At 43.8% G+C, this 16,413-nt stretch overlaps 1 protein-coding gene and 1 pseudogene across 1 annotated transcript; one reads left to right on the forward strand and one right to left on the reverse strand.

Annotated features, from left to right (window-relative positions):
- Nucleotides 1-935: 935 nt before the first annotated feature.
- Nucleotides 936-3,567, reverse strand: LOC139830174 (protein FAR1-RELATED SEQUENCE 5-like; annotated as a pseudogene).
- Nucleotides 3,568-4,811: 1,244 nt separating this feature from the next.
- LOC127295652 (acetate--CoA ligase CCL3) lies at nucleotides 4,812-8,290 on the forward strand. Its single transcript, XM_051325642.2, has 3 exons — nucleotides 4,812-5,141; nucleotides 5,976-6,566; nucleotides 7,061-8,290. The coding sequence occupies exons 1-3, from the start codon at nucleotides 4,887-4,889 to the stop codon at nucleotides 7,955-7,957; spliced, it is 1,743 nt and encodes a 580-aa protein (XP_051181602.1). The 5' UTR covers nucleotides 4,812-4,886; the 3' UTR covers nucleotides 7,958-8,290.
- The last annotated feature ends 8,123 nt before the right edge of the window (nucleotides 8,291-16,413 follow it).

A 16,413-nucleotide genomic window follows, 5' to 3' on the forward strand; every position in this document is an offset into this window, starting at 1 on the left:
CCCTCACCTAGATCCTTTCAAAATAAGAATAGGCCAGGTTATATGCCTCCTGAAAGGTTATGCATCTATGAAAGATAACAACTACTCCCTACTCCCATTTGCAAGGATAAGTTCATACTACACTGCACTCCCATTTGCAAGTTAAGAGGGATTAGGTTTCTTGTATTTTTGGAAAAAAGTGGTTTGCTGGCATTAGTTTACTACTGCAGCCGGTCGGATTATTGGGATCTCAAAAGAAAAGAAAGACATCAGTGACATCAGGAAAGAAAGATCTCAGTATCTTTTATCATTAGAAAGTAGCAGTAGCAATGGCAATGTAAGCAACTAATACTACTGGTCAGTGTAGCTAAGTTTCAGAGATGTGGACTTCGCTTGAAGTTATTGTCTCCCCTAACCGTGGCAGAGACAAATAGCATGTGGTATAATGTAGTGGTATCTCCAAAATGAAGTCAACTAACAGTAGATTTTACTCCCCTAGCCGTGGCAGAGACAAATAGCATGGAGTATTTGTAAGGAACAAATCTACCTGGCAGATGCAAAATGGAGTACAGTACTTGTTAGTTAGCTAATTCCATATATGCCATGAACACTTACCAAATTCCAGTTGCCAAAATGCATTTGGTCTTGTCTGACCAGTAACCATCGATACCAGGCTCGATTCCTTGCACATTCTTGATCTACCCAAGCATGGAGTACTAAATGGCCTCCTTTCTCTGTCAGCATGTGTTGCAAACTAAGGATATTTAAGTATACAATATTATCCAGATCTTAATAGTGACAAAAATAAGAAGATCTCATAATTATACAATATGCAAAGTGAGGATTGTTTTGCACTTTTGCTGATGTATATTCTGCCATATATCATCAATAACAGTGCAAGCTAGCCTTAGAACAACATTACATCACCTGCACAATGGTACATCATCTTTGGGCCATTCCGTTTTAATAATATAGTCTAAATAATCCCACACGATAGCACATAGAAGAATGTTTACCTCATCTCTCATGTTCGCGACGGCACCTCTGCTATTTCCTAAAACCTCGTCCAGCCCTCCTAGTATAATTCTGAAAGCATCAATCTACATAAAGAAACACCAATTTCAGCGATCAATCTAAATATACCTCGAATCCATTACATTTGCCACAGGTAAAATTTCAAAGGAAAATTAAAGAACCAATGAGCAGATAAGCATCAGAACAAAAAAAAACTAATATCATAATGGTAGGTAGGAGCAGAAGATATGGTCGCTACGGTCTTAGCATATAATACTTGTATTAGATAAGCATACATGCATTACTTTGTCTCACTAATAAACCAAAAAGAAACATGACTGTATGAGGTAGTATAGAATAGTTAAATGGTGACAATAGATGTACAACAACTGCATAGTCATTTGAAAAAATAAATACATAATACGACAAGTTTGAGCATCCACGTGACAAGGGAACTGAAGCTTTCTCACATGTACAACAACTTTTCTTTATAATTCTGATATACATGCCAAGCACAAACTTGTTGAGTAGTATTTGGCCAGGCTGCAGCCATTGCACTACTCAACTGAATAGATTGATCTATTAAAGCTACCGCTGGCTGTTTCCCATGCATGGCGATCTTAAAACTCTCTAACAGCCACTAAAACGACTGAAATGATTCATCATAGAGTATAGCTGCACCAAAAATAATTGTTTGCCTGTGATGATTCACGCCAAGGAACAATGTCAATGGCCTGCCATATCCATTTATCTTGTATGTTGTGTCTAGACAGAGCACATCGCTGAAGTAGTTGAAGTCATTTCTAGATTTTGGATCTGCCAAAATAAAGTTGGTTAGCTTGTCATCCTCATCAATCTGCACTGTATAAAAGAACATGGGGTTATCCATTTGCATAGTCTGCAAATATTTCAATATGGCTTCACCATCGCCAGGTTGCATCATCTTCATGCGCTTTGAACGGAGATAATTCTTATAATCTGCTAGGAGGAGGGAAATATTTCGAAGGAAACCAACTTGTCTCACAACAAGATCACCAGTTGCTTTTGTAGTTGGTGTCACTATAGAATCATCTGACAGTTCTGTTTCCCCAGACTAAAGTTCCATCAATATCCTCTGTGACCTTAGCATATGCATCGTCGAAGGAGGGTCAGCTGATGATTGTGCTCTGCTTTAAAATCAGTGAGTCCATATTTACACTCTAGTGTGACTTTAATAATCAACCGTGCTGGACAGCCAATTCTTATATCTAACCTTGGCTTCTTGGCTTCCAATGAAGTCTTATCCCTGTTGTAACCCTCTCTTGAGCACACAAAAGCCCTTACTTTGGTAATATTTTCAGTAGATTTATGCGATGTGCTTTTTCGGACACTAAAACCAATATGCCCAGCATATTTATTGTAGAATTCATATGATATTTCCTCTCAAATTCCATGTCCACCTCAGGAACCAGCTTAGCAAGCGAAGCCTCATATCTATAGGTGATTCAGTTTCTATCATTCTTCTCATTTTCCCCTGAAGAACAAAACATAAATAAGTTCAGTAACAAGAAAAAGGAGGCACATTTAATTGTACCAGACCTTAACCAGTACCACCATAATAAGATGAAAACAGTAAACGGATCTACATGCTTGGGCCACAAAGTAAAATTCAACTCTGAAAAGAACTATTTTTGATGGTTTAGGTACTTGTGCAACTTGAAAAAATTCACCACAACTAACTGGAATTAAAGACATTGCAAAGGTGAGGAGTAAAATATGTTATTACAGATGGCAAACGATCCATGTCATATACAGTAAGGCAAAAGTAAATTGGTGTGTATCTGTGCTACATGATATTGTCCCCGGACCATACTTTATCCAAGTACTGCAAGATCCTAAGAAAGGAATCCTCTAATGTCATTATCCCTGATGAAGATGGCTAGTGCACCAGTGTATCCTCACCATTGCCTCTCCGAACAGTCTGTTTAGTTTCACTAAAAGGTAAGGGAAAAATCATTTGATAATAACATGCAAGTATCTAACGACATTGACCTACAAGTGCTTCAGAACTGTAGAGAAGGCAGTAGAGAGATAATGTAAAGCTCAATTACCGTCTAGTTTCTACAGACAACGTGCAGAGTACCATCATGGTATGTTAATATGATAATCTGCCAGAAAACGAAATTATCTTCCATCCGATTTGCTATATTCAAAATCAGCACAAGAACTTGAAGTTTGGCATGTTAAAAAGCGGCGCTTGAACCTCGGTGTGTCACAATCAAGTTTGTCAATTCACAGATTTTAAAACAGGTGTACGCGTACATATTGGTGATTACAACTTCTTCCATGACGAAACAAAATTTGAAATTAATCTAGCACAGATGAGGAACATCACGATAACTAATCTGTTGGTCTCCGTTCCAAGAAATTTTCCATCTCTCTGGTTCCATGGTTCGGGACTTACCTCCAGACTGCCGGGTGATGAATCCAATGGAGGCGGTCGATAGCGAAGTCCTGCTTGAGAAGGAAGGGAGGGCTGAGGTGAGTACCGTGGGGACGAGCTTCCATAACCTCGAGGTACCGCGCGCCCTGCATCTCACACCACCGTGCAGAACCTCGTGCGTGCGGAACTGGTTTGACGACGAAGGGTTTCGAGGACGACGAAAGTAGGGGGGAGAAGGGGGAACACATTCCTTCTTTTTAAGTAGTAGAGATGCTACACCGTGGGCCTTTTATAGTGTGGCAAGATTCTCATGGATTTTAAATTATTTAACTATTCACATGTTTTAATTTAAATATTTTAATTATTCTAAATTTATTTGACAAATGACATTTGAGCCGGCCTATTGCTGACGCTCCAAGAATAACTCATCTATTAATATTGTTTGATGTATTTTTGGAAGCGTCGGTGGAGATGCTTCGAGCATTAGTGCATTACATCAATTTTTATCGAGGATACTGGTTGCCCTATTTAGGCTTTGGGTTAGAAAGTGACAAAGTAAGTTTGCTGACATCATTGATGATCTCAACACATGCGCACCTCCAGCGGATCTAGACGTTTGATGTTCTTTCTTTTGTTTTTTTGTTTTTTGGTGTCGTACTACTACCACTTGTTTCTAGTATATGTACATTTTTCTCGAAAAGTGTCTTTAGCTCATGAGCACCAGTGTTTCTGATATTTTTAGAAAACCAAAAATCATACATATTTATTTCAAAAAAATCTAAAAATAAATCTCTACACATTAAATGATGTAACCTACAAGCGTGTAAAATTTTGATATGAAATTCTTTATATTATAGGCTACATCAAAAAGACAAAATCTGCTGGAACTTCAAGATTTGAAATATACATACCCAGATTCACATGTTTGTTATTTTTGTGTAGCCCATAATGTTTTGTATTTGAAAATAAAATTTTGCACGTTTATAGGATAATTCATTGACTATACCATAATATATTTTCTATTTTTTTTAAATATATAAATGTGATTTTTTTTTAAATGGCAGGAGGACTGGTGCCCAGGAGCCAAAAATCTCTGTCCCAATTTTCTTTCCTTATATAGCAAGTTAACTAAAATCAGGACCATTATAATTTAGATCAAACGATTTATTGTACTCCGTAGTACCATATGGAGTAGAAAAACTCTAGTACAGTATCAGATCATGAAACAATCATGGAGGCGAAGTCCAAATCCAACACTATCTCTTCTCATCTCCCACACGGCCGATCCTCGCCGTGCGCCATTGATCGGACGGGCACTCCGGCGTGCAAGTTGTTAGCAGGCCGTGCAGCTGGACACTTCACTGCCACCTATAAATGCCGCTGAGCGTCCCGTGTCATCACTCTTCACTCTCTCTAGTCTCACGCTGTCGACACGCTCCTGTCTTCGTTCGTCTGCCCAGAGAGGAGGAGGATGGGCTCGGAGGGGCCGGGGCGCGGGTTCGGATCCGGGGCGGAGGCGGAGAGGGACATCGACGATCTGCCGCGGAACCACGCCAACTTCACCGCGCTCACGCCGCTCTGGTTCCTCGAGCGGGCCGCCCTGGCCCAGCCGGACAGGGCGTCGCTCGTGCACGGCCCGGTGCGGTACACCTGGGCCGACACCTACCGCCGGTGCCGCCGCCTCGCCTCCGCGCTCGCGCGCCGATCCGTCGGCCACGGCAGCACGGTGAATTTTCTCTCCCCTGTTCCTTCTTCTTTTCCCCGATGGGTTCTCTCCCCTGGGTCCTGTTTCCGAAAGAGTTCGTTCCCTCTCGGGCAGCATGAGAGAGCCGATTGTGCGCAGGCGAGCTGATTGTGAGTTCACTGAATTTGATAGATTTTTCTAGTGGAGTCGTATGAAGTCGGTACAGAGTCGTTTGATTTTTAGCTAGCATCCTTCAGAGTGGAGCCTATCTGGCCATTTATCAATTGAAACCTTAAGATCGAATTGGCCAATTGCAGTGATCAGGGGAGAACTATAAGAATCAATATACTGTCATAATTTCTTTTTTGCGGCTTAATTTTTTAACTGTTCTATTTATTTTTTTAGAACCATGCCATTGATCTTTTTTTCTTCTATATATTGCTGGATATGATCCACTCAGTACCTCAGTATGTTTATCATTTATTATATCTCCAGTAGAGAAATATAAGATACCCTTTTGTTTGAAAAATAAACTAAACCACTAAAACAAAGCATAAACGTAATAGTCACTGTTTCCATTAAAATGGAAACATGGGATCTTACCTCAACAAGGTTCTCCTAATAGGTTGGGCAAAAAAAGGTGTTTCTAACTGATGGTACTACTAGTTCACTACCTTTGCTCATCAAAGAAAACACGGAACTGTCCCTGTTTTTGGTCAAACAAGATAAGCATGTCTCTTTCTTTCGTTGCAAGTCCCTATCCAAGATATTATCTAAGTCTGGGAGGTATAGCTGGCCACTTTTTAGTGCATGGTTCATTTGGCTAATACAGTGAACCTTGAACTCTACTTAATATTTTTCTGATTATTTTATTAGGTTGCCGTGATAGCTCCAAATGTTCCGGCAGTGTACGAAGCCCATTTTGGTGTTCCAATGTCCGGGGCCGTGGTGAACTGCGTCAACATCCGGTTAAATGCCGAGACAATCGCGTTCCTTCTCGATCATTCCGTGGCGGAAGTTGTGATGGTGGACCAAGAATTCTTCACCCTGGCTCAAGAATCCCTGAGGATAGTAGCAGAGAAGAAGAAACAGAATTTTAGACCTCCAATCCTTATAGTTATCGGAGATCAAACTTGCGACCCAAAGTCTCTGAAATATGCTCTAGGACAAGGGGCCACTGAGTACGAGGAGTTCCTGAAAACCGGTGACCCTGAATTCAACTGGAAGCCACCGAAGGATGAATGGCAAAGCATTGCCTTGGGTTACACTTCTGGGACTACTTCAAGCCCGAAAGGTGTGGTACTGCACCACCGTGGTGCGTATCTCATGGCGCTCAGTGTTGCTATGGTGTGGGGAATGCCTGAAGGGGCCGTTTACCTGTGGACACTGCCCATGTTCCATTGCAATGGTTGGTGTTACACTTGGGCATTGGCTGCCTTCTGTGGAACCAGCATATGTCTTCGCCAGGTATGTTTAATATTTGTCCTGTCACTGATAGCTGACTTAATTAGCTGACACAATTGGTTAATTTGGCAATGTCTGCAAATTGGGCCAATATTTGCGATGGAAACATGTTGTGTTCACTTGTAGGCATACACGTTACGGTCTTGGCATGCAGTACGTACTCTGTATTGTCAATTATTGAATGCAAATTATGGTAGAACTGACATATGTGAACAAAGATACAAAACTGCATATTGTCAAACTAACTAACAAATTCACCTGTTGAGAGGAATAGTTACCAAGAATGGAGTACATAATCTCCCATCTATTGACATTTTAGCCTGTTCTGGGATACATTTCTGGTAGCAAATGTGTTAACCAATCATGCAAAGTCCACTTTAGCCTTTGAGTACCAACATGGAGTACCACTTCCAGATAGTGCAAAGCTAGATAAAACCACGTGCAATTAGTTCCTTTCATATTGTGTGTTGATCTCAAGAACTGTTCCACATGTGTAGGTGAGCACAAAGGCTATATACAGTGGCATTATTAAACAGGGAGTGACGCATTTCTGCTGTGCACCTATTGTCATGAACAACCTCATCAACGCTCCAGCAAGCGAAACCTTCCTGCCACTCCCCCGTGTGGTCAATGTCATGTTGGCAGGAGCTGCACCGACACCATCCCTTCTTTCCGCCCTGTCTATCCGAGGTTTTCGTGTCACGCACACTTACGGTCTGTCGGAAACCTATGGCCCATCGACAGTGTGCGCATGGAAGCCTGAGTGGGACAATCTCCCGCTGGAGGAGCGTTCCCGTCTGCATTGCAGGCAAGGCATCAGGTACACTGCACTGGAAGGCCTCGATGTGGTTGATCCGAAAGCCATGGATCCTGTCCCTGCCGATGGCAAGTCCTATGGAGAGATCGTGATGAGGGGCAACGCTGTCATGAAGGGCTACCTGAAGAACCCCAAGGCCAATGCCGAGGCATTCGCGCATGGCTGGTACCACTCCGGTGACCTTGGTGTAAAGCACCCCGATGGGTACATTGAAGTCAAGGACCGGATGAAGGACATCATCATATCCGGTGGGGAGAACATCAGCACCCTGGAGGTCGAGAAGGTGGTGTACATGCACCCAGCTGTCCTCGACGCTTCTGTGGTCGCCAGGGCTGACGAGCGCTGGGGGGAGTCGCCGTGTGCATTTGTTACATTGAAGGAAGGTTCTAACACCTCGGACGAGGCTGCGTTGGCGAGCGACATCATGAAGTTCTGCCGGGAGAGGATGCCAGGCTACTGGGTGCCAAAGTCGGTTATCTTTGGTCCATTGCCGAAGACAGCGACGGGGAAGATCAAGAAGCACGAGCTGAGGGCAAAGGCCAAGGAGCTTGGCCCTGTGAAGAAGAGCAGGATGTGAGCTCTGTTGCTGAGATACACATATGTACAGAGGACAAGCGGTCGCTAGCGCCATCGTCAATAAGGGTTGTTATGCTTGGAGATAATTCCCATCTGAACACTTGCATGCATAACTAAGTTGTTCCGTTAGGAAATCAACGACTCGTTTTCGTTCAAGAATGGAAAAGAAAAGAGAAAAGTAGCACAAGAAGCCTTGTTTCGATACTTTTGCTGTGCTGGTTTTACTATTCAGATAAATATCCCATGGCTTACGCTGTGTAGCCTTTTCTGTTTGTGATCTGCAGCAACTGGAAGCAGTAATAGTACGCCTAGATGATCATAGTGTTTTGTTGTCCCTTGTGTGTTCATCTGTTCTCAAGCTGTGATGCGTGACAAACGACCGTTTCAAGCCAAGAGGATGACCGAATTAAGGGAATTGGCCCCTTTAGTAAAAAGGGTGATGGAGTTGGTACACCACTATTTTGTCAATTGGCCTTCATTTTTTCGAGCTCCATGCTTGGCCAACCCAATCAATTTATACGAGGTGGGGCAATATGACGAAGCACAAGGATTTGGCCTTCGTTACTCTTCTAGTTTGTTTGGAGCTTTGAAATAAAAGGAAATGTCCATGTTTTCAAGGGAAGAAAAACACCCCACCGTCGGTCATCCTTCAAAAGAAAAAAAATAATAATCTAAGCTTTGGGTTTTAGCGGCATCAGTAACTTGATTTCGGGAGAGTAAAAGTTGTTATAATATGGTTACTCTAATTCTTGTAAAACTTCATTCCTAATTAATGGAGTAGAGTACAGTACATCTTTTGCCCTCTTCTTAAAAAAAGAAGAAGACGTAATGGCTGCTGAATAAAATAGAAGTCCCAGTATATCCCCCCCCCCCCCCCCCCCACCCCCACCCCCACCCACACACACACATTCACACAAAAAAAGGAGATGAGAAAATGGTGTGGTAGATCGACACCGTTGTTGTGGTTGGTCGTTTCGGCAATTTTCTTCTCGGTTGAACGTGCAGATCCCGGACTTGGTATGCCTTATAATAGAAACGAGGGCCGCGTGGCAAGGTTTTTTTATGCTCGTCATGTCGATCTCGATCACACCAAGCGCGTCGATTTGATCTGGTCATGTGAAGATTATGGGACATTTTCTAGTGGCGTGTTGGCTCGACGAAGTGGCAGCTAGCAGAAGGAAAACCGGTCACCGGTAACCGTCTCATTTCTGCTGGAATTTTGGGCATTTGGCCTTTGGTCCATGCCCATTACTAAATTCTGAAACTCACATGACCCATTCCAATAATCAGTGGCAGCACTAGTAGGGGCTAAAGTTTAGTCCCACATTGCTAGTTGGGAGAGAGTTGGAGTGGTATATAAGGTGGGTTGTTCTAGTCCTAGTAAGTGAGTGAGAAGAGAGAGAGCCCTCGCGCACTCCTCCGCCGCCGCCTCGCCTCGTCTCGTCACGACGGGTTGCGGGAATCTCGCCGAGCCGATCTTATCTTTTTGCTGTTTGGGAAATTAATTGTGTAATCAATCTCGAGTCATTAACGGACGCGTTACTCAGCCGTTTTGCCTTCCGGTTTTTCTGGATCGTGGCTGTGCCGACTCGAACGTGGGCTGCGTCCCACGACATTCCCGAACCGCACTATATAAGCGCGGACGTCAACCCTAGTCTGAACCAGACGCATATGCAACTACCTGTTTCCAGTTTATTGCGTCGCCGCCTTCGTCTTCCTCATCCCGTCCGTCGGCGTGCACCGACTGCCGGGACAGTAGGTCTCCGGAACCCTGCCTCTCGTGAACTTGTACGGGTGAGGGGCAATCAGGTTTTTGGGGAGCGCTCCGGCGCGACTACTGGCATCACGACATCGTCATCGGACGACGAGTTCCTCCACACCGACAACTTCTTCCCGGACCTCAGCGACTTCTTCGACAACCTCAACATGGGCGACAACGACGCTGCTGCGAAGTATGTGATCTTGTCGTTTCTCTTTCAGTTTCTATTAGAGTTCCTTCTTCTAGTTTCTGTGGTAGATGCGATCGGTTTATCTTGTTTAGACTTGATCTGTTCATCTATCTTACTAGTCTACACGATTAGTTTATTTGTTGTTTTCATAGTCATGATTTATCAATTACTTGTATGGATTATTTCATATGGATATTTGCTTTTATATTCAACAATCCAAAAACCTGATTTTAGCCAAATCAATTCAAGCAGCGTTGCTGCCGCTACTCGACCTCCCCTCTTTGATGGTATGCATTACAAGAGGTGGCGCACAAAGGCAGTTCTATGGTTTACAAACCTAGGCTGTTTTAGCGCCACAGATGCTAGACCTGAGGGGCCTCTCTCTGCAGAGGAGCAGGAAAAGTTTGAGAAGGTCGACGCCATGTTTAAGGCGGCCTTGTTCAGCATTCTTGGGGACAACATTGTTGACCCGTTGATACGTCTCAAACGTATCTATAATTTCTTATGTTCCATGCTACTTTTATGATGATACACACATGTTTTGTACACACTTTATGTCATTATTATGTATTTTCCGGAACTAACCTATTGACAAGATGCCGAAGTGTCAGTTCCTGTTTTCTGCAGTTTTTGGTTTCAGAAATCCTAGTAAGGAAATATTCTCGGAATTGGACGAAATCAACGCCCATCATCTTATAATTGCACGAAGCTTCCAGAACACCGGAGAGGCACCAGAGGGGAGCCCTGGTGGCCCCACACGTGTGGGCGGCGCGGCCAAGGAGCCAGGCGCGCCCCCCTACTGTGTGGGTCCCTCGTGGCCCCTCCGACTCCGCCTCGTCGCCTATAAGAAGCTCCCTGACCTAAATCTTCGATACGGAAAAGCCACGGTACGAGAAACCTTCCAGAGCCGCCGCCATCGCGAAGCCAAGATCTTGGGGACAGGAGTCTCTGTTCCGGCACGCCGCCGGGACGGGGAAGTGCCCCCGGAAGACATCTCCATCGACACCACCGCCATCTTCATCACCGCTGCTGTCTCCCATGAGGAGGGAGTAGTTCTCCATCGAGGCTAAGGGCTGTACCGGTAGCTATGTGGTTAATCTCTCTCCTATGTACTTCAATACAATGATCTCATGAGCTGCCTTACATGATTGAGATTCATATGAGCTTTGTATCACTATTCATCTATGTGTTACTCTGGTGATGTTATTAAAGTACTCTATTCCTCCTTCATGATGTAATGGTGACAGTGTGTGCATCATGTAGTTCTTGGCGTAGGTTATGATTGTAATCTCTTGTAGATTATGGAGTTAACTATTACTATGATAGTATTGATGCGATCTATTCCTCCTTCATAGTGTGATGGTGACAGTGTGCATGCTATGTTAGTACTTGGTATAATTGCAATGATCTATCATGCACTCTAAGGATATTTAAATATGAACATTGAATGTTGTGGAGCTTGTTAACTCCGGCATTGAGGTGCTCTTGTAGCCCTACACAATGAATGGTGTTCATCATCCAACAAGAGAGTGTACAGTGGTTTTATTATGTGATCAATGTTGAGAGTGTCCACTAGTGAAAGTATGATCCCTAGGCCTTGTTTCCAAACATCGAATCTCCGTTTATTTACTGTTCTGTTGCATGTTTACTCGCTGCCATATTTTATTCAGATTGCTATTACCACTCATATACATCCATACTACTTGTATTTCACTATCTCTTCGCCGAACTAGTGCACCTATACATCTGACAAGTGTATTAGGTGTGTTGGGGACACAAGAGACTTCTTGTATCGTGATTGCAGGGTTGCTTGAGAGGGATATCTTTGACCTCTTCCTCCCTGAGTTCGATAAACCTTGGGTGATCCACTTAAGGGAAACTTGCTGCTGTTCTACAAACCTCTGCTCTTGGAGGCCCAACACTGTCTACAAGAATAGAAGCACCCGTAGACATCAAGCGCCGTTGCCGGGGAGGAAAGGTAAAAGGCACTCATACTCCGGTCTCAGGTAACTAAGTACTTTTCTGTTGCCGTTGTGTGAGTGTTCGAAGATATTTCCTTTAGATCCTGCAATTGCATCTTTTTGTTTCTTGTTAAACACTAGTAAGGCATAATGGAAAACATCTGTGAGCTTTTTAAACTATTTCCTGAGTCAAGACATGAATGGTTTAATGCGAAAATTAAAAAACCTATGGAACCTTATTTGCATGCTAGTAGTAATATTAGTATGAACGCTTTGAACACCATTGTTGATAATGATATAGAAAATTCTAAGCTTGGGGAGGTCGGTTTTGATGAAAATGATCTCTTTAGCCCTCCGGGTATTGAGGAGAAAGTTTATGTTGATTATGATATGCCTCCCATATATGATGATTATAATGATAGTGGTCTTTTGGTGTCGCCTACTATGGAGAGTAAATTTTATTATGATTATACTATGCCTCCTACACTTGATGAGAATAATAATGATAGCTAGTTTGTTGAATTTGCTCCCACTACAATTAATAAAATTGATTATGCTTATGTTGGGAGTAGTAATAATTTTATGCATGAGACTCATGATAAGAATGTTTCATTTGATAGTTATATTGTTGAGTTTGTTCATGATGCTACTGAAAGTTATTATGAGAGAGGAAAATATGGTTGTAGAAATTTTCGTGTTACTAAAACACCTCTCTTTTTGCTGAAAATCTTGAAGTTACACTTGTTTTATCTTTCTATGCTTGTCGCATTATGCTTCATGAATTTGTTTATTTACAAGATTCCTATGCATAGGAAGTGGGTTAGACTTAAAATTGTTTCTTATTTGCTTCTTGATGCTCTCTTTTACTTCAACTCTCATCCTTACGAGTGCATCATTAAAATTACTAAGCCCATCTTAATGGCTATAAAGAAAGAACTTCTTGGAAGATAACCCATGTTTTTATTTTGCTACTGTTTTGTTGTGTCTTGGAAGTTGTTACTACTGTAGCAACCTCTCCTTCGGAAATTCGTCTTGGCTCCCGGGAGCATTTGCTCCCGGATTTTTGGGGAGCAAATTTTGTTTTTCAAAACTTTTCAAAAAATTCCGAAAAAAATCATGCATGTACCAGACAATAGCACGCACCACCTTGTGAAATGTCGCGGCGAAATGTCATCGTATGCATATGCGTCCTGGGAAAAAATGACAAATTTCCAGATCTGAGATTCAAAATTTTGGATCTCATTTCATGTCAGAAATTTGTCATTTTTGTTCAGGGCACATACAATGACATTTTGCAACGACATTATATACAGTGGTGCGTGCCATGGTCAGGTACGTGCATGATTTATTTTCGGAATTTTTTGATCAGTTTTCGATTTTTCCTGATTTTTCGAAAAAACCGGGAGCAAATGCTCCCAGGAGCCAAATCGCCGCTCCCCCTCTCCTTATCTTATTTTATTGCATTGTTGTGCCAAGTAAAGTCTTTGATAGTAAGGTTCATACTAGATTTGGATTATTGCGCAGAAACAGATTTTTGTCTGTCACGAATTTGGGTAGGGTTCTCTGTAGGTAACTCAGAAAAATCTGCCAATTTACGTGCGTGATCCTCAGATATGTACGCAACTTTCATTCAATTTGAGCATTTTCATCTGAGCAAGTCCAGTGCCTCTAAAAAATTCGTCTTTACGGACTGTTCTGTTTTGACAGATTTTGCCTTTTATTTCGCATTGCCTCTTGTAAGGATATTTCACCCTTATCCATTATTTTGGTAACGATGACACCGTGCTAAAGTATTTGGCCTAATATGTTCTTAAGGATAATCTCAGGTATTAGGCAATGAGGCATAAATGGTGTATCAAAGGAACAAGAAGGCTAAAGGAGACCCCCCACTTCAACAACAATCGAAAAGGGGTCTACAGCAGAAATCCGGTCTGCAGCCCGGTCCAACCGGGCCAGCAACCGGCCTGTCCGGCGCACAGCTCGGTCAACCGGTCGCCAACCGGGGAAGTCCGGCGCACGACCCGGTCGGCCGGTCGCCAACCGGGCTCTTCACCAGAACACAGCAAATCCGGTTGCCGACCGGTCAACCGGCCTACGGACCGGCGAGTCCGGCGCACGGCCCGGTCGACCGGTCGCCAACCGGGCGCAAACCGGCCGCCAACCGGAAGAGCTCCAGGACCAGCAAAAGAAGCTCCGGTCACTAGTCCGGTCCGACCGGTCTCTGCACCAGGCAGTCCGGTCCCTGGTCCGGTTTGACCGGGTTTGTCGAAGAAAAGCTGAGGTGGCAAGTGGCCAACGGCCATATTTCGAAGAACACTATAAATAGCCCTTCTCCTACCTCTAGACAGTTAGGCACTACACTACAAGCTGTTCTTGAGCTCTCTCTCTCTTACTCCATTGCTAGAAACACCAAAAGCCTCAGATCTCCCTCCTCCTCCACCCAAACTCAAATCCCTCCGGGGAATCGTTAGAGGAGAACCCGATCTACCGTTCTACCAAGCCAAATCTCATCCCCCCTTGTATTCATTGAGAAGCTTGCTTCCTAGGGTTCCTTGGAAACCCTAGGTGGGCAAGAGGAGTCCGGAAGCATCCGGGCTGTGGATTTGCTCCGGGCAAGATTGTGAAGGTTTGGAGGCTACCTCAAAGTCTACCACAAGTGAGTGAGCTATTCCTTCGTGGGATAGGCTCCAGAGAATAGGGTGAGCCTTCATGGCGCGGGGAATCCTTCGTGGGACCTCCACTCCTCCAAACGTGATGTACCTTGTTGCAACGCAAGGGAACACGGGAATACATCCTCATCTCCGCGTGCTATCGGTTATCTCTAAACCGAACTCCTTACTTGTGATTTAACTGCCTGTGAGAGCCTTCGTGCTTGAGTTAGTTGTATCCTCATATAGGTTGCCTCACCTAGTTTGCATTAGGCTCACCTTTATATTCCGCAAAGCCTAATATTGCAAAGAAAGAATTAAAATCTGTAGAAACCTATTCACCCCCCCTCTAGGTTTACCATCTCTATACTTTCAATTGGTATCAGAGCCTGGACTCTTATTAAGGGCTTCACCGCCTTAAGAGTGAGATGGATAAACTCTTCGAGGGTCTAGATGACGACTCTAACCTTTCGGTTAAAGAGATGAAATCTAGATTCTTGGCATATGATGCCGAGAAGAAGAAAAAGGAGGATGAGCTACAAAACCAAATGACAGAAATGACTGCCATGCTTAAGAACCTAACTGCGGGTGGAACTCCTAGTGGGGCTTCGGCCTCTAAGGAAACCTACCATGATGTTAACCATGACTATCCCAAAAACACTTCACCCATGCCTCATATAAACCATAGTGGGACCGTTCCCCATTTTGATGGAACTCACTTTCCACATTGGAAATCTGCTATGGAATCTCATATTCGCAGCTGCAGTGTGGAGCTATGGGAGCTCATTGTTCATGGACATCGGGAGCCACAAGATCCTACTCGGTTGACCTCCACCGAGTTCTACAACCGTCAACTCAATGCATCCGCACGTGACAAGATTAGAAGTGGCATCAACCACAAGCTTCTTGATCAAGTCGATGACATTGTCTCCGCTAAAGAGTTGTGGGATCGGATCGTAGTACTCCAAGAGGGAACCGATTTGATCCAATCAGCTCTTTATGAGACCGCAAAGCAAGAGGCCCACCAGTTCATGATCCGAGATGGAGAATCCGTATCCGATGCCTATGCTAGGCTTGGTGCTCTGAGAGTAAGGGTCAAGGGACTTGGTGCTGAGAAGTACAATGACGGCTTCGAGATGAACGAAGCCTTCATAAAATCCAAGGTCATTGCTATGATTGCCGTCAAACAAGAAGACACCAACCTTGCACTCAACTTGCAAATCATGACCAAGAGTGTCGATCTCAACTCCGATGATCTAGTCTCCTATGTGGCCGCCAATGAAAGCATGGCCAAAGCCGGAAAGAGGCTCAAGGCAATGAACCGTGTTGATGAAGCCTCACACAACCATGAAGCGTCACACAACCTTGCTCTCAAAGCTAGAGCCGACCATGGAAGCAAAGAAGACTATGAAATTGAAGAAGATGAAGAGATGACTTCAACTAGTGACATTGCTACCGACTTTTCTTTCTTTGCCAAGAAGTACAAGGCAAAGTTCCCAATGCTCCTCAATGACAAGAAGAAGAAGAGAACTTGCTACAATTGTGATGAAGATAACCACTTTGCAAATGAGTGCCCTTATGAGAAAAGGGTAGACAAGCCAAAGTTCATCAAAGGGGTCAAGCCAAGATTGAAGCCGAACCCAATCAATGATCGGTACAAGAAGAACAAGGGAAGAGCTTTTGTTGGGGCCGAGTACTTGTCCGATGAAGAAGAGGAAGATGAAGAGAAGGAGGCCGGAGTGGCCGGTTTAGCTTTCTCTAAGCCCGGGTCACTCTTCACATATGACTACTCCAAAGATTACTCCACGGAGAATGATGTTGGCTCTTCCTTCATGGCAAGAACAACTCAAGATGATGACTCCGATGACTCTCCCTCCTCTCCAATCATTGGCTCTTGTC

The sequence above is a fragment of the Lolium perenne genome, chromosome 4 (genome assembly GCF_019359855.2).
Source record: "Lolium perenne isolate Kyuss_39 chromosome 4, Kyuss_2.0, whole genome shotgun sequence".
Taxonomy (NCBI): Eukaryota; Viridiplantae; Streptophyta; class Magnoliopsida; order Poales; family Poaceae; genus Lolium; species Lolium perenne.

What these genes read in the sequence shown, in the direction of transcription:
- LOC127295652 (XM_051325642.2), top strand. Translation starts at nt 4,887, where the DNA reads ATGGGCTCGGAGGGGCCGGGGCGCGGGTTCGGATCCGGGGCGGAGGCG. An exon ending in CCGTCGGCCACGGCAGCACG is followed by an intron (nt 5,142 to 5,975) that starts GTGAATTTTCTC and finishes TTATTTTATTAG; the next exon opens with GTTGCCGTGATAGCTCCAAA. An exon ending in CCAGCATATGTCTTCGCCAG is followed by an intron (nt 6,567 to 7,060) that starts GTATGTTTAATA and finishes CCACATGTGTAG; the next exon opens with GTGAGCACAAAGGCTATATA.